The sequence below is a fragment of the Nematolebias whitei genome, chromosome 20, assembly GCF_014905685.2.
Source record: "Nematolebias whitei isolate Nwh7 chromosome 20, NemWhi1, whole genome shotgun sequence".
Taxonomy (NCBI): Eukaryota; Metazoa; Chordata; class Actinopteri; order Cyprinodontiformes; family Rivulidae; genus Nematolebias; species Nematolebias whitei.
In genome coordinates this window covers 38,370,800-38,396,741 of record NC_056517.1, presented here as the reverse complement: position 1 = coordinate 38,396,741, position 25,942 = coordinate 38,370,800, and the positions used below count along the sequence as shown (strand labels likewise).

The following is a 25,942-nucleotide window of genomic DNA, read 5'->3' as shown; positions in this document are numbered from 1 at the left end:
AGCACCATCACTCATTCCAAAGAGTGGCTCCGTCTCCTTTTTTTATTTTTTTATTTTACATACCACTACATTTTCAGACTAAAATCCAATGTAAAAATATAAATGTGAATATTATTTATGACGTAGAAACAAACGTTGCGATGGAAGCTTTTTGGATGAGTTAGAAGAGTCAAAAAGGACGAGTGGCAAAGACGTCACACACACGCGAGCGCGCACACACAAACTACTTTTCTCACTTGCACACAAGAATATTGCATTTCCCTTGTTAAGACCGTATCGACTAATTGGGGTCGTATTCGTAACATTTGGTTCCTTTCCTCTTGTGCAAAATATACAAAAAAAAAATAGCAAGACAATAAAAATCACCAAATTCAAAACAGATAATAAAAAATATCAAACGTTAACGCGGGTGAACATCAGAGTCACAAACAGGTTAGAGAAATGATGCTTTTGGTGTTAATAAATCAACAAAACGCCCCCCCTCCTCCCCCGTTTACAACTTTTGAACACTGACACACACGCTCGGCCGCCGCAGGGTGTGTGCTGGTACGATGTCGGAGGTAAACGTCCTTCTTTATGCCCTGAACGTCTGCTTCTGAACAAGACGAAATAAAAACGCTTCTAAAAAAAAAAAAAAAGGGCGATCGTAAACCCTGGTCAAATTAAAAAATAAACTCTTCAAAAGCATAAACGTGGTGGGGAAGACGGGACGCGAGAGCAGGCTCGTAGGGTTCGAGCTTCTTTGTAACAGGCTCCCAACAACAAAACAAAAGTGCAACAGTTTGGGTTCGACTCATAAGGTGCTGCTGGCAACAAAAGGGTTGATGTTTGTTCTGTGACTCGCTCTTACAGCGGCCACCGGAGGCTTCTAGACATTTTCAAAGCAAAGAAGCCGTGCGCTCAGGTCCGCCTGGGAATCAGACGGACGCAGCGAGGTGTAAACAGGAGACGAAGGAGGACGAGCTGTTTGGCCAGTGGGTTTACTGGCCGACTGGAAGACTGGTTCCTGTTTGTCCACGAGCTTTCTCCGCTCCTCGGAAATGGACCGTCCTGTAAAACGGCCTCATCGTTGAAAACAAACCCAATCCTCCCCAACCTCCTAAAACATCACGAGGAAAACGACAAACACCGGAACAAAACATGCAGGTGCTGGATGTCGCGTTAAGAAGCGATTAAAAATAAAAAAAAAAGCCACAAGCCTACATAAAAAAACATTAAACACGAGCAACTCGTATGAAAAATGTAATGACTTGGACACGTGCTTTTAACAACCTCCCCCCAAAAAACCCACATGAACAGAACTCAACGGAGGTTTAATGTAAACGAGCGTTTAGCTGCAGTGTGGCACCCCGCTGAGAGAGAAGCAAGAAAAATTAATAAATAAAGGAGGCGGTGAAGGACAACAACTCAGCCTCTGGATGAGTTTCCCTCTTCTTCACCCCCTCTTGCCCTCCCTCCCTCCCCCTCGCTGCTCCTGCAGGCTATGACAGGATGGTGGTGATGAAGTCATAAAATCTCTTGGAGTATTGCTCCGGGTTCACCGTGGAGATCTCGGCTCCGGCCTGCGGAGGAGAACACAAACAACACGTGAGACTCACCCGCGGGCGGAGACGTTTCTCCTCCAGAGGCTTTTTGTCATTTGTTACCAAGCTGGGGACGAAAACAACTCTTCACTGGGTTTACTTTAAAAAAAGAGCAGACAGTGGAGAAAACAAAGTGATGGGTGTTCATCAGGAGCTAAACTTCGGCTTTGTTATCTTTGCTTCTTCTTCTGTGTCTCTTGTAAATGAGCCCCTGATGCTCGGTGTATAAATAAAGGTTGAATGAACGTGGGGCGATAATGTAGTTTCCGGTCTGTAGGCTAATGGCTAAAACTGTAATTTTTACAGATAATGAGCTCAAATTATGTGTGGTAGTAGCTGAAAGTCATCCCCACCATATACTCTGAGCACCAACAGATCACAAGAGATATTTGTTTAAAAGTTGGGCTTGCAAGGCGATGGGCGATATGCATTTCTCCAGGAAATATCCGTTTTTAATTGAATGACTTTCATGCAACTAAACATGCAGTTTCTCATCAAGATAACGTGACACGGAAACAAGAAATGTTCTTATTTTTTAATAACTCCTTAATTTTTGTAAATCAATTCTTACACTCTTAATGGGAAATATGATTGAAATGGTTTTAAAAACGGAAAAACTACTGAGATGAAAATAGAAACAAAGTTGACTACGTGGCCCAATGATTGGTAGTTTTCTAAGGGGGGGGTTCAATTTTAAAGACAGAAAACAGCAAGAACAGAAAATGTGAAGAATAAAGTCAAACATAAAGGCAGCGGTGTTTGAAAACAAATAAATCGCTGCAGAAGAGGCTGTGCTGACTAAATTAATCTGCTGGAATAAAAGGTGAAAGCTGCTTTTCTGTCACTCTGAATTTAATTTGATAAAAACAATTTAATTTGATCAAAGAAGAGGATTTTAAGGAATTAAGGAGAATATTTATTGAGAAGAACAAGTGAAGGTTTTTTTATTAATGGTGGTGCTGAAGCATAAAAACACTAATTTTACTTTAATAAAAAAAAAAAAAATATTAAAAGTAAAATTTCCATGGTTAGGTTTATTTTAATTAAAAACTCAACACAGGTATCTAACTGGTTAAATAAAATCACTTTGTTCAAAAGCCCATTTCTGCAGCTTAAACAAACTTCTGTAAATCATTTAATTAAAAACAGTCAAGATAATTAAAAAAAATCAAACGAGTGTTCATTCAGACGGCTCCTAAATTAGTGACCAGTGACAGATCCTTGTTAAAACACCTTTACAGCAAAGTAACTGTGTAATAAAACAGATCGTGCATTTCAACATTCAACCTTTATTTACAGGTTAATCCCACTGAGTCTCGTTTACAAGAGACACCTTGTTGTGTAACGGACTCTTGGAGACACCCCCACGACAGACAGGAACAAGCGTGTGAATTTTTTTAGTGGATTTAATGTTGACAAAACCTAATTATGCAGAAGCTAATTCCATTATCAGTTTCCAAAGTTAGTGAAAACACTAATTCACTAAACAAAAAAAAATTACTTCTGCTAATTCTGCTTCAGCGGATAAGTGGAACTGTGCCCACCACCTTCTATAAATCTAAACTGGTCACCTCAGTCATTTGAGAAACTATGTTTCTAGTTTTTATAAAGCTTAAAAGTATATGGAATGATTGTGATGGCTGGAGGTGTGGCTAAAGATTAATCTAAAGTAGCCTAGGCCACCATTGGCCACCCCCTGGCTCCTCCATTGCATCTGGTGGTGGATAAAATCGCCCCCTCCACTTGCCAGGATGCATCACTCTGAACCGTCTCCGACAAGTAAAAAAACAACAAAAAATAAAAATAAAAACAACTACCTGTTCTACACGGTGCAACTCGTACCCACTTAAATGTTGCACTAAAACATTAAGGTTTACGTACGTTCCCCGTTTAATTCTAGTCTGGAAAAACTCATGTCCAAAAATATAAACATTTAAAAACCCGCTTGTTTTATTCCTAATAAATAGGATCCAATGTGTCAGGTGAAATGTGCGACATACCCCGTGTTTGACAGTTTTGGCGGCGTGCGCAGCTTTCTTCTTGGCGTCATAATGCTGCAGGATGTCTATAACAGCCATGAAGTACACCTCCTTCCTCGGAGCGCCTGCAGTTTGAAATGAACCCAAAGTGAGAATCTTCTCATCTGCAAAGTGCTCTCTCAGTGACAGGAGCTGACGCCACCAGGGGGAGCTCTCGGGTCGGTTAGTGCTTGTCTGCTCACCATCGTTGCTTTTGATGGCGTAGACGTCAATGGTAGGATCAAACTCTCCAGGTGAGAGGGGCTTGGTGCTGTCCAGGGTGTTGCTGGGACTGTCTGGGGGTGTCCCAATACCCCCTCCGTCACTCTCGCCCTCCTCCTCTGCTTCGTTGTCCTCGCTCTCCACGTCCTCCTGCTCAGCTCGCTCCACGTCGTGGATCCCCACCAGCAGACTGTAATCCATGAGCTTGAGCTGGGCCAGGAACTGAAGGCAGGAAGATGGGAGAACATGGTGATTTAGGTGGGGGGGTCGAGATGCTGAGGGGCTTTGGAGACGAACGCTGTCGATAATCAGGATTTATAGCATGATTCCCTACCTTGAAAGACAAGACAGTCCTAGAGATGAGAGACAGTGAGCGGTCAACATATCTAGCACGTACCTCCACGTCTTTCCTAAGCTTCTCCAAAAACATTTTCTTGTTCTCCCCATCGATGTAAATCTTCTGCCCATCGTTGATGAAGTCATTGTCCTTGTAGGTGGGCAGCTCCTTGGCCTGTTCATCGGTACGAGAGATTAGCAACGAAACAAAGAAAGCAGACTAAAATATTTTTTACTTTACCCTCAGAAAACTTTACACAACCTTCATGTTGTTTTGCTCAACACAAACAAACAAGGGCCGTTTCAAAAGACACAATGGATTAATTTATTCTAATCTCAGAAGTGAGTCAACAACGTGGGTGTGAATCCTGGAAATCCCGTTTGTTGAAATGCTGTGGATTTTTAGATAAGCCTGTCTGAATCCAAGAACCACTGCGGTCAACTGAAGCAACAGTTTGCACATTTATACATTTAAACATTCTTATTTCTCCTGTTAATTCTGGCAAACCGCACGTTAACTCTGACCCAAACACGGTGACTGCTCTAAGCAGGTTTCAGCACCAGGGCGGACTTCAGTCCGTCTGCCCGAGTCAAAAACATTAAATCAGTTGATGTAAAATTCATTTTGTGTGTGTTTGAACAGAACTCCCACTAATCAGCCTAAACAACAGGAGCTTCCAATTTAAATGGAGTCGGAGTCGTCTTAACGATGCTGCTGCAGGTCGGCCTGCAGGGGGAGGAGGCGTAAGGCAGGGAGGGACGGGGAGCTTAGCTCTAAAAGTCACCGAGGAAAGAAAAAGAGCAGGAAATGAGGTAACGGGGAAACAGCTGCAGTTTAGCTACTACGATGTTTCTATGGCAGCAGGAGAGAAGCAGCAACACAACTTTGACTGAGCTCAGACAGGACGCACACTCGTACACACTCAAAACGTCTTTACACAAACGGTCCCATTACACCGACGAGGACACTCGAGCACAGATATACACACGCTGACCTCCAGTTTGCAACAATTATGGGATGTATACGTTTGACTGGAACACTGCGAGGCTTAAAATGCGACATAAAAGAAGCGACTCCTGAGTGAACCGAACTCCAAAAGTCGGACTTGAGAAAAAGTCTGCGAAACAGAATCATGTTTTACTACAAATGTCGTGAAGGAAACACTAATAGACCTCAACAAAGACTCGCTGGATGAGACGACCCAAAACCATTCGTAGCGTTTTAACACTTATGGTTAATAGTTGGAGGCCGGTTACTGTTATCTAGGCCTGTCGCGATAAACAATAAATCAATTAATCGCTTGATCAATCATCAACCTCATTTTCATTTATCGCCTTTATCGTTTCTTCGTGTCTCTCTCTTTCTACTGAAGACACTCGATGACAAAAGGCTCAACTCCGGTGCTCTTCACTGACCCCTCCCTTTCTCTTTAAAATCTGTTTTAACGATCCAAAATCACGTTTTTGGATCGTTAAAAGCAGCTAAACTGAGAAGCTAAGCTACATGCTAAGCTAACGGACCTCCGTCTTGTCGAAGCTCCAAAATTCACGGTTGAAACTCGTGCCTTTCGTGTAAAAAGTTGTTTTTCTCTGCAAAAAGAAGCTGAGAACTTGTTTACTGATTTTTTTATTAAAAGCTTTGTGTGAAAAATGCTAAAGAGCTCAAATCACACAGAGCATCCGCCATTTTGAAAACCGTAGAGAGGCAGCCCATGTCACGTCAAGGGGCCTCCCTCCCCTTTTTCTTAAAGAGACACTGCTCGCTCCTCACTATCCATCCTTTGGTTCAAACAGTCTTATACTGCCATCCAGTGGTCAAAAAAAGATACTACACTCAAAACAAATTAACCAACATTTCTTCTTAAATTTTACAATTACTAATTATTGTTAAATTTCAAACAATATTATCGTTTATCGCAATAATTTCTGAGACAATTATCGCCCAGCAAAAAATTGTTATCGAGACAGGCCTAGTGTTATCTGTGTAAAATTATTATTTTGTGGTCATCTCTCAGCTGGTCACAGTTTAGTAGTGGCAGTAAACACCTCAGAAATGCAAAGAAAAGTTCTCTCTGGAAAAACAACATTTTTCTTAATAATTTAGTGTAGGTGCCATGGAATGAAGGATAGAAACAAAAAGAAACAGTCTGAGTAAGAAAGTGAGTTAAAATGTGTGAAATCAATAAATAAATGACAATAAAATAAGATCGGTTTAATAAATCATGCCTGAGACATGAGCCCTGGTTCTCTTACATCTCTTACGTGTTTCATGGCGCAGTAAAAGCGCGTGGCAATCCGCAGTGTTTGCAGCCTTTGCTGAACGTTACCAGATTTGGGCCGCGGGGGCACATCCTCTGGTGGGGGTGGCTGCTAGAAAAAGTGGGGAGTGAGGGATGGAGAGAAGAGAGGAAAGAGAAAGGAAGTTGGAAGCAAAGGCAAAGTGTTTAAAAAGTAACAGAGCATCATAGTTGTTGGTAAACTGGTGAAGGGTTGAAAAGGGCGACAGATCGGAACGCAGTCCTGAAGGTTGAAACGTCTCATCATGTCTGGGTCAAACACCTGGATTTAACATGTAAACACAGAGCTTTGGTGTTTTTGACTCTATTTCAATGTTACAATGTTTCCTTTTTTGCTGTAAATTTACGGAGAAAGAAAGCAACCTGGCAGCGCTTCTCTAAAGAGGAAGGACTCAGCAGAACAAGGCGACAACGATCTATATCTGCTAAACATTTGAACAGGTGGGGCACAACATCTAAGGGCTTAAAGTTTCTGCTCAAAGGGAGACGACTGCACAGAGGCAGCCAACGCTCATTCTTACTGCTATAAATAAACCAAGAGTCCTCAACAGACACCAGCTGGTGCTGCAGAGAGGACACGCGTGTAATAAAACAAAGCTGTTGACGCCTAAACATTAAAAACAGTTTCCTGCAATAATTCAGCACATCCTTTAAAAGTTCCAGATCCATGTCAGACCTATCAAAGTCCCGCTAGTCGTGCATTAGAATCACGTTACAACCGTTTACTTGGCTAACGAAAGCCAGCTGCTGTTTGACAACCAAACCCCGAGGCAGCGGCTGAAAGAATCCACACGTTTTCTGAAAAGAAAGAAAAGTCTCACGTCACACTTCGGATGAGCAGAAAGGAGCATGTTGAGAACGTGCAGAAGAATGACGCTGGGGGGGTTTTACACATCGGAATGCGTGAGCTGCGTCGTACAGGGATGCAGAAAAAAGATCTGGTACCATGCAGATACATGCATGAGAGGAAGAGGGCCATGCAGTTTAGTGGGGACCCTGCCGTGCTTGTTGTTTGTGTGTAGCTGTTCCTGAACAAACAACGTAATGTTCAAATAAACCACACAAAGAGCCGTTCTCTTGACCCACTGCTGTGTTTCACACACAGGCCTTTAATACACACGTATGACATGATGGAAGCATGTTTATTCATGACCCAAAGTCAGCTTAAACATATTTTTATACTTCTATGGCTGCACGATATGTTCAATAACTATCATCATTGCAATATCAATATTCAAAGTATTGCAATAAACTGCAGACACAAAGTGGAGATAAACTACTGTATGTGTCTATAAAATAATAGTAGCCGAGATGCTGAAGCCCATGGAGCGTTGTGACGGCAGAGGAAGAGAAGAGGCGTGAAGAAAATGTTACTTTATCGTAACAAATATTCAAATATAACGTAGTTGCATGTTTTCCTAATAATGTGCAGCTGGATGTGAATGTTTTTCAGAGACCTTCTACAAAAGGAGGTTTGTTTGGGGAAACTGAGCTCCCGTTGTCAGATCTGGTGTCACGGTTTCTAAAATATATTACCAGTCGAGTGTGAACGCGTCTGATCGCACGTCGTAGTTTCCGTTCGGCGAGGAAGCTGATCAGCAGCTTCACTTTTATCAGTTACTTCCTGATTCTTATGAGCTACATTTATCTGAAAGCAGCATAATTCTATTCGACTCTAAAGTCCCTGGTAGTGCTTTATCCATTTGTCCACTACAAACAGTAAAAGGCTGATCATGTTTGTGCATGTTGGCTTGTCTGTAGAGTTAGCAAAATATCTCATAAACTACAGGACGGATTTTAAAGAAAATAGAATAATCGTACTTTGCACCTCTACGGATGACAGTTTTATAGTCAAGCCAATTCAAGATGGCCGCCACAGCAAACCCACCTAAAACACATCAACTGTAAAATTCTGCCAGTTTTACAGACACTGAGCTAAAAATTGGTGTGGTAGTAGCTGAGAGTCCCACCCAACACATGCTCCGAGCACAACTCAAACTCTGACGTTACTAGTGGGCATCAACCCTGTCTGAATGTTAGCTAAATATCTCGTGAACTGGACAATTTGAAACATTATTTGGGCGCACTTCTACAACTGAGTAACTTTTGGAATCAACCGGAGTCAAGATGGCTGCAACAGCCAAGTGACTTCAGAAAACACAGCCGTGTCTCTGACGCTGTCATTTTAACGGCCAGCATTCAGTTCATGACTTGTTGAAGTTTCAAACTGTGGCTTGAAAGGATGTGGGAGATGTGCATTCCTCTGGGGGGGCGCTAGGTCTTTAATATTTCACGTCATCAGTCATAATTGTTGGTTCTTGATCTAAGTAAGATGTAAGTGGTGTTTTGTAAAGGGCTACATTTAGTTTGGAAGTTCCCTGAGGTCCTCTGTGCCTCACTGACTGGTGCCCATCAGCTCAGCTCAGGTAAAAATATGGTTGAGAGCCACTCAAGACTAAACGTGTCGCAGTCCCATCATGGTCAAAGCATGTTAAGACCTTTACCCCAAAGTCACAAAGCTCAGGGTCCATATCAACAACCTTCCAACTCCCAGTTCCAAGTTATGAAGAAACGAGACATTTTTATCAGGACAATCAGCTCATCATAAACTAAAAGCAGAACCCGTTTTCTTTTGCCATCAGGAACACAAACTCTCGCTCATATCACCACACAATAAAAACACATACAACCAAATCAGCGATCAAACAAAAGCGACTGCTCCATAAACACATGTGGGTAAAACTTCCAACACATACCTAGCCAAGCACACACAACCTCAGACTTTCACACAGACAGCAAGCAGGGGAACTACAGAAGCGAGGTTAGAGGGAATGAAGCAAATTAAAGAGGCACGAAGAGCATGCAGTGGCTACAAAGGGGGATGAAGGGATGAGGTGGGTTCTAATTGAAGAAAATGGATATTTGCTACTGTCATTTCCACCCAACGAGAAAAGCTACACTCCAACTGGATTAGTGTGTTTGGGTGATGACAGCGGGCAGGAAGCTGAGTGAAGCCGTGTCTGGTTTTGTAAACAGGTTGTTCTCTCGCTCGTTTTCTAACTATCCACGCTGAAAAGTAGCTCCGTCAGCACAACTGACCCGTTGATGGCACATTTTATTCACATTAAAACACATCTGTCAAACGGTGCATGTGTAAAATGATAATGAAATTAATTCTAAATTATATTTTGCACCTTGCGTTACTAAAAAAAACATATTAGGACATTAATGAGGTGCAAGTGCCAAGAAAATGTCACGTTCCTGAACCACAAAAATGTTTTCCTGCAAAGCAGAATGGTCATTCTGAATGCAGAAAATTTGAATTTGCCTTAAAAAAATCTAAATTTTCTGTTTCAAGAATATTAGAAAAGTTGTTTGATCCTGTGAAAATGTAAAAACAATAAATAGTGGAACCCAGCACATGGAAGGTGACTGTACCTTCTCCTTGTCGCTGGCTTCTCTTGCCACAGTAGAACCCTACAAGAATAAAAGAGATTCAAGAGTTATTGTGACGAATAATTAATCATCTGGATAAAAACCTACAGCATGGAAGTTTGACAGGAAGAAAGTAGGGATGCACGATATTATCGGCATGTATCGTATCGGCTGATATTAGCGATAAAGTTAAATATCGGACATTCCATCAGAAAAACTCACCGATGTAAAAGGCTTCTGTTTTAAGTTAATTTTTAATTTAAGAAACTGTCAAGTATATCTATTAATGCACTACTACTTATGCACTTTTCACATGTCGCTTGTGAACAGGTTAGATTTGTGAAAGTTTATAAATTTGCGCTGTTCGAGTGATGTCATTGTGTTAGAGAGATAAATTTGACATTAAACATCATCCAAGTTGAAGTGTTGCATCATTTTCCCTTTTTGGCATCTGCATTTGGTAGCAAAGACCACGCAGAATCATGTAATATTTTAATCCCACAGCAGAGAAAGCTTTGTAGTCTCTGTAAGTAGGTCTAGGGGAAAAATATCAGTATTGGCCAAATAAGTTTTAACACAACGACATATCCGCTATCGGCCAAAAATTCAATATTGTGCATCCCTAGAAGAAAGTAATAAAAAGTTTGATAAGCATTAATTGGAGAAACAGAAAAAAACAACTTATATTGTGGTCATCACTGTTCCCGATTCGTTCCCCTCCTACCTTGAGGTCATATTTTTTGTAGACGGAAAGGCGGTGGGAGAAGACGTTGCGTGTAACAATCATGTAGGTCTCGTCTCCATCCACCGTGAGTCGGTACATCCCCAGAAACTGAGGCAGCAGCGTGTTGCCATGGCACTCCACAATAAACTACCAAAAAGAGAGTGAGGGACGCAAGTTTATGACCCTCTTATAGTCACAAAGGGTGCCTGCAGCATGCACAAGTGGGTAAATAAAACGCAGCACGATCCCTTTGTGGGCTCTGCTCAGTGATTGAAGTGATAAATGGACAGGAAGGTCCTATGGGCTCTCTCTCCACTCCAGGGAAATCTGTACCAGGACAATATTTAATGTCTATTGGCCGTGTTAATAAAACGGGCAATGGAATTCAATTTTCAGTATTAAGATTTTGGCGCGAGGCACAAAGCTGAAGATATCTGTGCACGTTGTAAACTGGTGAAAATATTCAGAAGTTCAAATTTGTAGATGCTAATTCAGACAGTAAGAGAAAGAATCCTAGAACAGAATTAAAGCTGGCATTTTTCTATATAAATGGTTTTATTTTGTTCTAACCTGATGGTATTTCTTTAAGATGTTGTGCATCTCGGCCACATCCTCGCTGCTGATGGTCTTGATGACGTAGCGCTTGTCATAGGAGGTATGGAAGCGGGCCCCGCTGCGGCCCTGGGCTTCACTGTTCAAGGGGGCGCTGCGCGTCAGAGAGTTCTGCACAGCAAAGGGAAGAAAAAGTAAAAGTAAAAACCATGAGAATTTATATTGGTAAAGATATTTTCAGTTTCTAGGTGTTAAACCAGCTGCATCATCAGCTTCAGGATGATGTTAATGCAGTCCAAACACGAGTTCTGACCCTGCGCTCGCTGCCCGTCCAAAGCTCCAAACAAAGCTGCTGCCAGACTTTGGAGCTCAAACGTAACGTAATCCAACATCTTCCAGCTTAACGCCTCGTTCTCCAAGAACTCTTGACCCATCATCAGCTCCCTTTACGCTCCTGAACTTTTGGCATTTAAGAGTGGTGGTGTCTAATCCTGGTCCTCAACATCCTGCATGTTTCAGCTGCTTCTCTGCTTTGACACACCTGAATGATTAACGGACTTCTGCAGAACTTGAAGACGTTGAAAAGCAGGACACCAACTAAAACATGCAGGACAGGATTGAGCAGCACTGGTAAAACACATAAAACAATGGTTTAAGATGTTTTTTTAGGTTTGAGGAGCCTTTTTGTGGCTGGGACTAGCTCTTTGTCACAATTCCTAACCCATTCACTGCAACCAAGTGAACTCCAAAGTAAATATGTAAAACAGACAGCTGCACTGGAGCACAGTGACCTCCAACTGCTGCCAAACCACTGCACTGAGAACTGGGGGATTACTAAGGAAGAGAGAAGAAAAAATATCAAGAAATAATAACACTTGGATCAAAACGAGGCCACGTCCGAGATATTTTAGAAGAGGGATCCAATTCAATATACTTGCACAGGGCTTAGAAATCACAAGCCAATAGTGGTTAAGGATATCAGATTTAGAAATATTATCCTGTGCCTGTAAAACTATACAACTGTGTGTATAACACTAATTTACTGCGGTTCAGATTTGTTCAGATGACAAGAAACAGTAGATGGTTTGAGGAAAAGCACAGAAACTGTTCGTACCGAGAAATCCTGATCGTCGATGCCAAACCTCTCCCTGAGGTTTCGAAACACGAGAGGGCAGTACTCCTTAAACTTGAAATGGCTAGGCATGTTCTCTCTGTGTTTAAAGCAATAATTCAGGGGAAACAAAGTACACAGTTTATAATTATTTAAGTCTTGAACATGTGTTATCTTAAGGCGTAACACTCAGATTGTCTCTCAAAGATTTATGAAAAGGCCTTACTTGTTGAAGAGGTGGTTGTCCACTTTAATCTTGGAATAGGCTTTAAAGTCATCTGGCATAAGCATGATGGGAATCTGAACATGGCTTAACTCGTTTATCTGCGCAGAGGAAAAAGAAAACAGGAGAGGTTTTTTTTAAATATGAAAGAACACAGTCAAGTTAACCCGTCGGAAATGATTCATGCTCGTATTGAAGCTTAACATGAAAATAAAATGTAAAACGTTGGGACAACTCCACCCAAAAATTATACATCCAGACCACGCTGCAACTGGTTTAAGCTCAACACGCCTCCATTAAAATACACTTTGACCAAATCAGTTTTCCTGCTACATATTTTCACGTGACAATAAAATCTATACACGCTGCAACCTTTAACTTTTTATGACGCTTTACTGCAGAGCTCGTTAAGGTTACGTCCTTTACTGGCGCAGGTCGGTTTTTGCACTTATTCACATGACAATGTTTTTATTATAACTCTGAAAAGATAGCAAGAACTCAGAGCGGCCCAGTTCTGGTCCAACAGTCGTCCTCAATTCCTATAAATATATAATTTATTGCTCAAAACTCCTGCTGACTTTATTACTGTCGACTTCTACAGCAACTAATTCTTGATATTTGAGGACGATTTACACGGTGCAGGACATTATAAAAGCAATTATAGCTTAAAAAAGGATGAATAAACAAGAATATATATATATATATTTTAACCAAACCAGGAAGATCCAAAGTTAGCTAACCTGAGGTATGAGTCTAAAGTTAATCTGCACAAAATACTTGGTGATAAAAACAATAACATGGTGTGTAAATTGTTTAATTGTGCTGTAGGCTGAAAAAGAGGGGTGCGTTACGGCTCTAAGGTTTGGTGTTTTTGGACCAAACGGTTCTATTCAAGCTCCGCGAGGGTTAAAGCTTTAACCCAGAGGAATCAAAAGAACTGCGTAGACGTCGGCCTACAGCCAGTAAAGCCACATTACTTGTACGCATGGCAGCCATCAAAACAGAGTACGCCTAGTTGGAACCACAAATTTGTTGTGTGTCAAGGGTGTTATGATTACAGCGAAGTTGGGAAGAAGACGTGTTTTTAGAACACGAGCTTAGAATGGACAACCAAGAGACTAAAACATCTGCAACAGATTGTAGATTATTCCACAGAGGTGGAGAAAAGAGCACAATGTTGCTCGGACAAACAAGACGGGTAAGTCAGCAGCTTTCTTCCCAGTGAAATAAAGTACTAATTAAACAATATTCAACTGGTATTATACCCTGCAAGTTTAACATACTGGTAATAATGAATAGAAATTATGGTGATAGTGATAAAAAATATATAAAAGGTACATTTTCTGTAAGTAATGCCAGTTTAATAATCCGTTTCAGTTCAGACAAGACAATGACCTGAGCTTTAACAACAATCAGTGGATAAAAATAAATCTGAATGCCAACATGAATTACACCACTTATTGTTCCTTTCTATCCAATCTTTAATTCTTCGTAAAACTGCTAGTCATTTAAATTTTATTTTGTTTTAAAACCTGCACCGTTTTCTAATTCTGTTGCATTTCTTCCACAGATTGATTTGACAGCACAAGTTGTTGTTTGCAGTATGAATTTGTTTAATGGGACACACGGAGTGAGCGTTGGTCAATATTGGCTTACATCTAGATCGACTGTGTCCTCTTCGGGTCACTCATGGGTTCCTGTTAAACCAGGAAAAGGTTCCCTATAACACAAGTAGTTACAGGAACTAACGGTTCCTGCAGTACAAGTCATGGAGAACTGATCTGAAGAGTTTAGGACAGTTTTAATACAGTTTGTTTCATTTGGTAAACCTCCTTAGTAGCATGTCTTGTCACAGATTTTTCAATGTGATGTCAAACATTTGTTAAAGTTGCTGAACTGGCTCCCAGGATCCACGTATGCTGCAGCTCTTATTTATCCTCTCTTCCATTTTGATATACAATTCTTTTTCTTAACAGAAATAAAGACAAAGCAAAGCGTGCTAAACTGGAAAGATCACGATTGTTAGGAAACATTGAAGAGGAAAAACCTGAAAAATGTGCATTTTTTAAATATAATTTGGCTCAGTCACATTCCAGATAAGACCATGTTTAGACGAGATGTGAGCTTTTAGATGCAATAATTGTGATGGCGCGTGTCTCCGTAGTGACTCAACAGAATAAAACACCGCAGGGAACCTCAATCCTTACACATTAATTATACCAAACTGCTTCAAGCACATTCAGGAGGACTGACCATGTTTCACAGCGCTGCGTTACGTAGACCTGACATTCGTTACGACAGCAGGCACAGCTCGACAAACATATGATGCGTGTGCTCGTCTACGTGCATGTTTATTTGTTGATGCCTGCAGGCAGCGATGTTGGCAGGTTGCTCTATTTATGCTCTATTAATAACCTCGCATCTCACCCAGCATTTTATTGTCACTGGCACTGAATATGCTCCAATTTTGTAAACTATTATTGGCTATTATAACATAAATGACAAGTGTGCATTCTTAATGAAACCTGAGGTTTAACAATGACACAATACAAGCTGCGAGTCCCAATGAAAGACACGGTATTTGACTAATTTAGAACATATTTGCCTTTTTGTATTTATGGATTTTTTTTAAATTATCATTTATTTATTTGTCAACATCTCGTTAGTGAGTGAGTCAATCCTGCATCTTATTTATGTTTGTGCTATTTTGTCTGCTTTGCTCCATTTTCCCTCAGAGATGGAGTGGCTGCAGAAGAATCAGTGTCGCATTTGTAAAAACGCCATCTTGTTAGGGTTGGGTAGCATAACTTATTTACCAGGATTGTTCGAAACAAAACACAAAAATCAGGCACTGAAGTTTATTTTCTGTGATGATTAGATAACCTAGTTCTCTAAAGCGGTGTCGGTGTTTTGACGTTTCTTTACACGTGATAAAACCAGAACAAAAGCTATCCCCATGTTTGCAAACAAAGAGAGTTGCAGGCAACAGTTTTTGTCAGACTATTTGTGCTTCAGCTCTCATGCTTTCTCAAGTACCTACTTTAGTTCCACGTCGCTCGTCTTTGTTAAGAAGCTGCAGTCTGATTACAGCAGTAAGTGTCACCTGTCAAACTTTAGCAAAACCATTTTACAACCCAACCCAATTAAAGCCAGTAAGAGGTGGGCAAACTATAGCAATGTAAAACTTAAAATATCAACTATACAGTAACTGTAACCAACTAGAAGATTATAATCCAAAACCAAAGACAAACAACTGGACTTCTATTCTTTAGGTGTATTTTTATTTATTTATAAACACCAGCATTGCCTTGTAACACAAAGCCTTTCAGAATCACAGTTTTGTAGGAACTTTAGGTACTTTAATGATTATGACAGTTGCTTGAAACGAAGAGTAAGAGCTTTTATGGTTGTCTCGTTTCTCTCATTGTGGCCCTGTGATGGATTAACAATCTGTCTGAGGTGTCCCCCGTCATAACTACTGAAAAAAGGCGCAAGCTCCCAAAGATGGCTGAAAATAAGGTAAAGAAACCGAATAGATAAATGGTCGTCTATATCACTGAGGCTCTGTTTACATTGCAGGTCTCATTTTCATAGGAGTTCGTTTAGTTCATACATTAAATGTGTACCGCAGATGAAGACGTGACATCACATGCAGCAGCACGCTGTGTTTAAGGAAGTAAATATGGATACTACACATGTTAGCACGTGTGTTTAAACATATACCTGCAAGGCATTGGTATCGATAATATCAATATTTGGATCAATCCACACACCTCTAATTCAAGTCGGATGAAATGCAACGCGGCTGATAAGACCAGTTGTTTAGAAAGTCACTGGTTACGGACCAGTTTTGCCTGCGATGTGAATGTTGTCCAAAAGAACGGTCACTTTTCTGAAGAAAGAAATACATCCAGTTACTTTTTTCTGTTCTTTCACACAGGACATCAAATGTCAAAGCGGTGAACGTGTTAGAGTTCAGACTTCATAAATGTATACTTTAGAAAACACTAGCCAATTTGTAGAACGTTTTACTGTATTTTTGTCTTAGCTGTGTTATGGAGGAAAAGCTATACGTGCTCTAAAATAAATGTTTGCATATTTGTGTACGTTTGTGTGATTACGCCCAGCTTGGTGAGCGTAGAGTGAGCTGAGGGCACAGGGTGCATTCTGACAAAAACATCAATGTGAAGTTATAAAATCACTTCAAGTAGCTCTTTTGTTGCTGTAATTAAGGCATAAATACTATACGGTGGAACTTAATAATAAATTGGAACATCTGAGAGGCTGAGCAGGAAATCTAAAAGAAGTCCAGATCAGTGTCAACTACAGCTCAGAATAGCCCGACCACTATTTTATCTATTTTTGCCTATAACCCAGTTAATAAACTTGATTTAAAAGTTGCACAGCTGCATTTTAAGAACTGCTCATAAGCTTCTTACTGTAAAGGGAGAAAGTAAACCGGCTCCAACTGAACAGCCATGCACTTTAAATATCTACCGTTCATGGATCAAACACAAAGAGACAAAGTATAGAATTAGCATATTTCAGCAACAGAAGACTATTTGAAGACGAGAGAGACGGAGTCAGCGGATGCCATATCCGAGGACGTTTCAGCACCCTCATGTGACAGGCACTTACGTCACGCTGGTGTTATAAAACAGACGCATCCTTTGGTGCTCAGAAAGGAGATGTCACCTAATCAACAAGGCTGCGTTTCACACACGAGCCGAGACATCACATGCACCGTATGTGAGCATCAAACAATTACCGACTAGGAGTGCCCATGCAAAACTAAGATGGCAACACTGATGAAATCATTTGCTTATTTTTGTAAGATAGCTAATTTTATTATTAGATAATGAATATTGACTTTTCATGAAGACTTTCAAAAATGTTCAGTTCTTTTATCACCAAGTCCACTTTCAGGAACTATAATTTCAAGACCGTTATTTACATTTGGCTTTATCAATTGTAAACGTGCCTTTGCTCATCTTCCTGCAGCTATCAAACTCGCAGACACATTTCACACCACCACTTCCTTCTCATCTCCATGGTGATGTTGACTGGTTTTCCGGCCCAGAGTGAAGCAAGCATGTGCTGTTGCTCCATTGGACAGGAAGTTGGTGAGAGAAAGCGTGCTCCGTCAGCATCATGGTATGACCTTGTTTTTCTAACTCGCTTTCAACAGATGACAATCCACTAATGGTATAGAACGGCCATGAAATTAGCAGGGAGAAGCAGCTTTTAGATCCAATGAAGAAATGGCCCTACTCGAGCATGCCATTAGGTTGTGTGGCCATTCATCAACAGGACGGCGCTGAGCACGTCAGATAATCTATAACCGATTTTCAAACTTGTGACGGTATTCGTGAAATTGTCTTAGTGTCTCTACAAATCAACATTTGTAAGCAAATATATGATTTCAATCTAGAGTTCTTTGCTACAATTAAATGTAAAAACAGAACAATCCAACATGAAAGCCAGCCAGTGTTACTGGAAGTTCATTGTAATGGCTGAATACTGATGTAGTGTGTACACTACTTTTACCATTTAACACATTTTCAGGGAACTGTACATTTAGTTTGTGTAAGTTTTCTGTTAAAATTGCAAACTACAACAAAATGGCTAACTTTTTAGAGAGATTTCTACTTTGTCTCACTAGTAAAGAAGTCATAAAGGTCAGTGCACGAGTCAATGTGCAAACACCGTGTACTCCAGATAATAAATCAATCAATCAATCCATCCATTATCTTTACCCTCTTCTTCTTTTCTGGCTCGCGGGGGTCACTGGTGCCCATATCCAGCAGTCACTGTGCAAGAGACAGGGTGCAGCCTGGACAGGTCTCCAGTCCATCACAGGGACACATGGAGACAAACAACCATTCACTCTCTCACTCACGTCTAGGGACAATTTAGTTACCAATCAGCCTAACATACATGTTTTTGGTCTGTGGGAGGAAACTGGAGTACCCGGAGAAAACCCACGCAGCACAGAGAGAACATGCAAACTCCACCCAGGATGGCCCCCGGCCAGGATTTGATCCGTCGGCCTTCTTGCTGAGGCAACAGCTCTACCAACTGCACCACTGTGTTGCTTACTCCAGATAATTTATTTGAGCGAATGTATACAAGAAGTTGCTACTTCATAATAGTTCCTACTGACCTGTTGTTTTTGAGTCACATGTTTTATATTAAATATTGTGCAATTGAGATTAAACATAAAAACAGCCGTCATGGAGCCTTATTTACCATTGTTTATGTGTTGTAATAATAATAATATTGCTCCATGTCTTACCACTTAGGTGCTCTAAAAAGATGCTCAGTGAAATGTCCTCAACGTCACAAATAAAAAGCACAAGTTTAAAATTGATTTAGAGTCTTGCTTTATCTTCTTCTTTCAGCTTTTCGCTCTTCAGGGGTCACCACAGCAAGTCATCCTCCTCCATCTCTCTCTGTCCTCACTACAACTCCCTCCATGTCCTCTCTAACTGCATCCAGATATCTCCTCTTTGCCTTTTTCCTGGTAGATTAATTTCTAACATCCTTCTACCATTATACCCACTGTCCCTCCTCTGGACATGTCCAAACCATCTCAGTGTGTCCTCTCTAACTTCATCTCCCAGTTGTTCAACCTGTGCTGTACCTCTGATGATCTCATTCCTGATCTTCTCCATCCTTGTCTCTCCTAAAGAGAACCTCATCATCTTAATTTCTGCCACTTCCAGTTCTGTCTCGTCATTTTGTCCACGTCTCTGTCTCCAGACCATACAACACAGCTAGTCTCACCACTGTCTAACTAATAACTGTCTGACTAATATTTAGGAAAAACACTAAGAATTTAAGGTTTAATTGATATACTTTGACCAAAGTAACAGTGCATACTTGTAAGAGTAGAAAAACACGATGGTTTGCCATGTGATTTCTTTTTAATAAAAAATGTCCTTAATTTTCTAACAAAATCAATCAAGTTCAGGCTAACTATTTTGCCAAGAGTTTCATAATGATTTGTACAAAAGTGGAATGATAGATTTTGTGTTTTGATGCTTAAAACAGAATTAAAACTTAAAAGTAAAAGTCAAGTAGAGTGGAAATGTGTGTAAAAAGATAAAAATACCCACAAATCTACATCACAGTTGTCAATCCACTTGACAGAGAAGAGATAATCAGAGGTTTTGGCGTGCCCCTTATTTCTTTTGTGTAAATTGTTGTTTTCAGTGAACCTAACAGTCTATATATATATATATTTTTTTTTTCCAACAGAGAAATTTAAAGCATCCAGCATCATCTTCTCAACAGCCACAACTGCCAATTTTGTCAGACAACTAAAATCAGATAGAGCTGAATAAATGAAAACTGACACATCATAAAGTATAAGTACTGTAAAGCGAGATGGACACTGTGAAATGTTGCCCTCTGCCATTCATCTCAAGGCAAACAGGAACAGCTTGAAAGCATGGCACAGATAATTTTTATGAAGCCATATTTCGGCAAGTTTGTGGATTAGAAAACAAACACATTCAACGCATGGCTTTCTTTGCTTGTATCCTGGTTTAAAAAACTATTTATTGTGTGCTGCTTCACTGATGAAAACACTATAAATTGTATATTGCATTTCAGATAATAGGCGACTCCAAATGTTAAAACTTTAAATGAGTAGCTTCTAAAAATCTCTTACTGGAGCTTGCCATAAATGAGCCATGAGCTCTACTTTAGAGAGCCGTTTACTTTGTCACCATTTTCTCAGACGAGCTGCATCCATGTTGCAACGCATCAACGCTGCCCATCAGATCAGGAGACGGCACATGGAGCTCAGTACAGACCTGTGAAAGTGAACCTACAAAGAAAGGGCATCGCTGATGTTAGCCTCACTCTACCTTCCATAACATCAACTATAAAACAGATTGCGTCATCACTTAACCTTGTAAGTAAATGCCTCTTTTAAATCAGCAAAGAAATAAGGTACCTGAAATGTTAGCACATTTCTGCATGTGAAAACTGGAACCAGTTCACATGGTCCTGTTTCTGTCGTTGCCCTATAGGGCGTCAGGATGTGAGGTGCCAGCTTTTGTGTTTTCTTCAACATAATCATCTCGCACATTAGCTGCAGGTCACTCCTGCAGATATTTATAGAATCCCTCTTACGCAATCATCCACAGAACCAGACATGGCTATTCTAAGTAAGACGGAAAGGAAGGTGCAGGAAAGAAAGTGAAGACGGAGAAGAAACCATGCCATGAAGACGGAATGAAGCAAAAATAGATGCAAACAGAAAGGTCAATGGATCCCCAAAATAAGATTCATTTCGGGTTTTGAAATAAACTGGCACTACAAAGAAAAAATAATAATTAAAGGAACTTTAAATCTGAATATAAGCCAGATAAATGATTATAAAATTATAATCTAGTATGAAGTTTGCACCTACTAAATGTACCTCCTCAGATAAAGTAGTAAAAAGGTCTTTGACCCTAATTTTTCACAAAACTATGAACTCTGATCAATAAACCACACTTTTAAGCTTTGATGGATGCCAATATAAGTCTACAGGATTACAGTAAAACAATTGGTTTTCTGTCAAAAAAGGGATTTTCAGCATGTGTTGACATACAGCACCATCAGAAAAATCTTTAAACTCATGTCAAAACTGATTCAATTGACTTTTTTCCCCTACTGATGGTTGTCCCTAATGGCACTGCAAAAACAGATGTTAAAAAAGGAGTCTGATCTATTAATTTATAAACTTCAACTAAAACATGAAATTACACCATTTATTTAAGGTTTACAGACCTTTTACTTTGCACTCAGAACACCATAACTTAGCATAAAGTCGTCAAGCTCAGCTCCGTTAGAATAGGACGTTGGAGCACATTAAATACTGTATGTGAAATCATCTTTACTGTATGACTGGAGCACATAAATGACCAAAAGGGGAAACCTCAAGCCTTAGGTGCTGGCAATTTGGCTTCCAAACCAAGGTGAGGGGGTGGGTAACCCGTACATCTGTGCATGTATTTGCACGTTACCGCTGCAATCTGATTACAATCTAAGGCCTCACCCTTGTTCCATCCATAACCGTGTCCTGTTATTTAAAGACTGAGGTCATTTTTGCTGCAGTTAGTAACTCTATATTAATGTTTCCAAACTGCACCAACCACACTAACCCAATGGCTCAACCTGGTGATCTGACGCAGAATTTCATTTTGATGAAGCTGGCAGAATCAAAGACCCAGCTCTTTCTCAGGCAGCAGAAGAGCTAGCCTAAGGCGCACGAGGGAAGTGTGCTGGTGGAGCCCCGTCATTCTGATATGCAATCCAAGAGAAGTGTTTGAACATGCAGGTCCTCCACACATCTGCCTCTTTAGCATAGTTCTTACACACCGGCGCCTGATAATAATAAAAAGAAGTTTTATGATATTCAACTAGAACTTTCTTTTTTTAATTATTAATGGACAACTGCAGATAAAACTTCAAATGCTGTGTAGGTGGACATTTTTCCAAAATTTAAGATAGCATTTTAAGAAAAAATAAAGAATATCTAAAGCAAACCTGAGTGGAGGTAAACCTGCGGTGAACTTTACTCCTCCCCACAGACTTAATGCCACAACCAGGTGGACAGTAATCCTACAGCTTAGATACAGATTTACACCTTTAGAACTTTAGCACCCCTGACTTTACATACACAGGGCTATTTTGGGGCTTTGTAATCCAAACCTAACTGTAACCTTAACACAGCACCAAAAACCAACCACTGAGTGTGCATGTTAAAGATTTTTTCTTTAAATTTGCAAATAATATTCCAAACCCTGGTGGGACATTTGTCATACACATGAAGGAATCAGTGAAACTATATGAGTAACTGAAATCTAGGGATGCACGATATTGGATTTTTGGCTGATATCTGATATGTTAAAACTTATTTGACCGATAACCAATACAGATATTTTTCCCCCCTACACCTACTTACAGAGATTACATAGCCTTCTCTGCTGTGGAGTTAAAATACTCCATTATTCTGCACGGTCTTTGTCAATTTGGCCTGCTACCAAATGCAGATGCCAAAAAGGGGGCTGAAAATGATCCAACACTATATAAATATATAATCTATATATTTTTTTAAAAACAGCGTATTTTATATCAGTGAGTTATTTTGATGGAATGTCCGATATTTAACTTGATTGCTAATATTGGCTGATACCATGCCGATAATATTGTGTATCCCTACTGAAATCATAAACATCCAGCCTGGCTATAATACTGAAATTACCGATAGCAATATGTTACAAAATTGCAACTTTTGAATCTTAAACAAAACACAAACAACAAAACAAATCTTATTCACGGTAGTAATGATAGCAAATTATTTATGAACCTACATAATAACAGACTGTGACTTTAGTTTTCAGGATGCACAGTCTCAAAACTGCCTTTAGGCTTAAGAAGAAAAAAGATAATGTCAGGAGTAGATGTTTTGCTTTTCCACTAATAGTTATGTTGTATCATAGAATAGGCTAAATAAACCATTTGAAGGACGAACTCTCACACCTCTGTAGTTTTGAGGTGACGGCACTGGTCAGAACAGCTACACCAAATAAAAAACAATACATTTCAGTTTAAAACTACCTCAAAACATGTTACACATCTCCACTTAGTAAGTTGTACCTTGGATCACAAAACAAGTAAAACAATAAAAAGAGCTTAACTGATCACAATAATGGTTTTATTATAGCCACTGCTGTCTTCCATGGTAGACCTCTGGAGAAGTTGCATGAAGACGTGTGCACGAGCATCAACTCAGACTTTGCTAACCATGCACATTTCTGCTGGATTTCACGTTTTGTATGTGCACCTTAGACCCTAAATGCTATAAAGTTTAGCAACAACTTTATGAAGCATTTTAGACTAATCCAAATCAGCATTATTAATAAAACCAACATCTATATATAAAAAAAACATTTCTCCCACAATAAAGGATTTTGATGTCAGAAATCTATAAACCTACAATCATTTGTGTAATAATGTATATATGGTTCAGTATTTGATTTTATGCCAGAAATATTTATATATTTTCATACATACCATGCCACCAAAAGAACAAGAATAACATTTTATAGAAACCACATCTGTATCAATTATTTTGTGTTTGTATGCATTTACTTCCTGTCCCCTCAGCCAGTCTAGGCTGCCTATCCTGAGCCCAGTTCTGCTGGAGCAGAGGCGTCCAGTCCATGCCCTCAAGGTCCACTATCCCACGTTTCAGAGATTTCTCTGCTCCAACACACCTGATTCAAATCAGTGGATGATTAACAGGCTTCTGCAGAACACCAAGAGGTAATTCAACCATTAGATCAGGTGTTGGAGCAAGGAAACAAGTAAAATATGCAGAGCGGTGGCTCTCAAGTTCCAGGACTGGACACCGCTGAGCTGGAGGTTTCTACCCGTTAAGAGGTCATTCCTACCCACTGTCACCAGAGCGCTTGCTCAGAACGAGAGATTGCAACAATGTGGAGACTTGAAGCAATGTGCTGGCTTCCTTAGATTGGTAACTTTAACTAACTGGCATTTTATAAATGCATGCAAGAGTTTTTGTTCAGCATCCTGAGACGACTGTATAAATAAACTACATTGAAGATCCCCTCCCTCATGTCACAGAACCACAGCCTTGTTTCCATGCATATTCAGCTGAATAATATCCACGATGTTACTGTTTTATAGCATTTATACAAGCAGAGGGACGTCTCCTGTTCAGACATTCAGCAGCAACAGCACAGTGACAGTTCTGACAGCAAGCAGGACGTGGATCATCAGAAGGGTGCAGACACGATGGACCACCAGAAGGACATGGGACTCACCGAGTGGTTGATTCCCCACATCAGCACGCTGAGCAGCGGGTCGCTGGCGCGGAACAGCTTCACTTTCTGGGCGACGAAGTGTTTTTTCTTCGTCTTCGTTTTGCTCGCAATAGATGCGGCGATGCCTCCTGCCGAAGCCATATTCACGCAAACTGGCTGGTGGATGCAGCGATGGTGATGATACAGTGTCTTCAGCTCACAGCTCAACAATATCAACACCGTTCATTTGGTCCGCTCGCAAACCCAAAGGAGTGCTCACCTTTTAAAGTCCCACACTGAAGCTAAACGAAGTAACAAAAGCTAGCAAGGCTGTTCTCATTCACCTAAAGCAGCCTTTCTGTCCTCTGCAGCCCACATCAGCGCTCTGCCCTTCCTCGACGCGTCTGGAGCTTTCAGTGAGCTGGCGTTAGCATAGCCGATTAGCCTGCTAGGTAGCTACCCGCGATAAAAATAAAAAATGAAAAAAGTAAACAAAAGCGACTTGAAAGGCGTAAACCGCCGCGGAGAAATGAGCAACGACTTATAATTCACGCTTAGAATAAAACATTAAAATGACAGATAAATTACGCTTTTTTTTTTTCTTCTGTAGCTAATCGCTCCGGACTAACAGATCCGCTCCACGCCGGCCTTCGCTCGCCATATGACGGCACAAAGCGGCAGCACACTCCGCTCACCGCCTGCAAGCTAGCTGCCGTTAGCCCGACGCTAGCCCTCCTCCTACGCGGTCGTAGCTAGTAGTCCGTGGAGATGACGAGGTATCCTGTCATGCCCTCGCCCCGTTTGATGGAAAACACCGAGCAGAAGACGAAACGACGTAATGTCAGCGGGCGGTCAACTCCAGCTTCAGCGGCATTGATGTTCATGTGCGCTGCTGTCAAGTGACAGCCCGACGGGATGGGCGGTGACAGCTCGAGCCTTAACGTTAACGTGCGCTGGCTCCTCCCTCCTCCTCCACCGGGCTCGCGCTGCCACACCGCTCGTTCTGCTTCTTTACACCGCATACACATCACATGTTGGAGTTTTTAGTGCGTGACCCCTGGCCTCATTTATTCGAGGCTCTTTTCAGGAAACAGTGTGATAAACGTCCCACGCTACAAGAGGTCACTTGGTTTTCTGGCGCACGCAGCGCTGTTTCCATATTGCTGTGTCAGTATTTTCTTAAAGCAGGAGGCCTCAATGTGCTGATGCTGAATATCCCTCATTTGTTTTATGAGTCACTCTCCACAGCAGCACGTTTGGAGGCCTACCTCACCATCCCTGTTGCCCCCATAGCCAGTGGCGGTTCTAGGGGGTGGCACCAGAAACCTCGCCACCCTATTTGTAGATTGAATTCTGTTTCAGTTCAGTTTATTTATATTGCGCCAAGTCACAGCAGAAGTAATCTTAGGGCACTGAACAGAAACATTCATATATAAAATAATAAGCTAACGCACAATATCCTGATGCATGCTCAATAATCCAGGTAGAAAAATTTTAAAAAGTTAAACCTGGTCCTCTGGACATTCAACAAAACAACAACAAAAAAATGTAGAAATGTTTCGTCTCTCATCCAAAAGACTTCCTCAGTCTGAGGTGCTGTATTCAGCTCAGTCTTA

The 25,942-nt window shown here is 40.7% G+C and overlaps 1 protein-coding gene across 5 annotated transcripts; it reads right to left on the bottom strand.

The window, feature by feature from the left end:
* Positions 1 to 1,481: 1,481 nt before the first annotated feature.
* pip4k2aa (phosphatidylinositol-5-phosphate 4-kinase, type II, alpha a) lies at positions 1,482 to 25,232 on the bottom strand. 5 transcript variants are annotated; one of them, XM_037694209.1, is made up of 11 exons: positions 24,348 to 25,232; positions 12,505 to 12,602; positions 12,282 to 12,378; positions 11,186 to 11,338; positions 10,616 to 10,762; positions 9,895 to 9,933; positions 6,413 to 6,529; positions 4,221 to 4,334; positions 3,805 to 4,045; positions 3,584 to 3,687; positions 1,482 to 1,562 (listed from the first exon to the last, which is right to left on the bottom strand). In XM_037694209.1, the coding sequence occupies exons 1-11, from the start codon at positions 24,486 to 24,488 to the stop codon at positions 1,482 to 1,484; spliced, it is 1,332 nt and encodes a 443-aa protein (XP_037550137.1). In that variant the 5' UTR covers positions 24,489 to 25,232. The 5 variants fall into 5 exon arrangements, with proteins under 5 accessions (XP_037550137.1, XP_037550139.1, XP_037550138.1 ...); XM_037694211.1 differs by having other exon boundaries at positions 6,422 to 6,529; XM_037694210.1 differs by having other exon boundaries at positions 6,413 to 6,526.
* Positions 25,233 to 25,942: the final 710 nt, after the last annotated feature.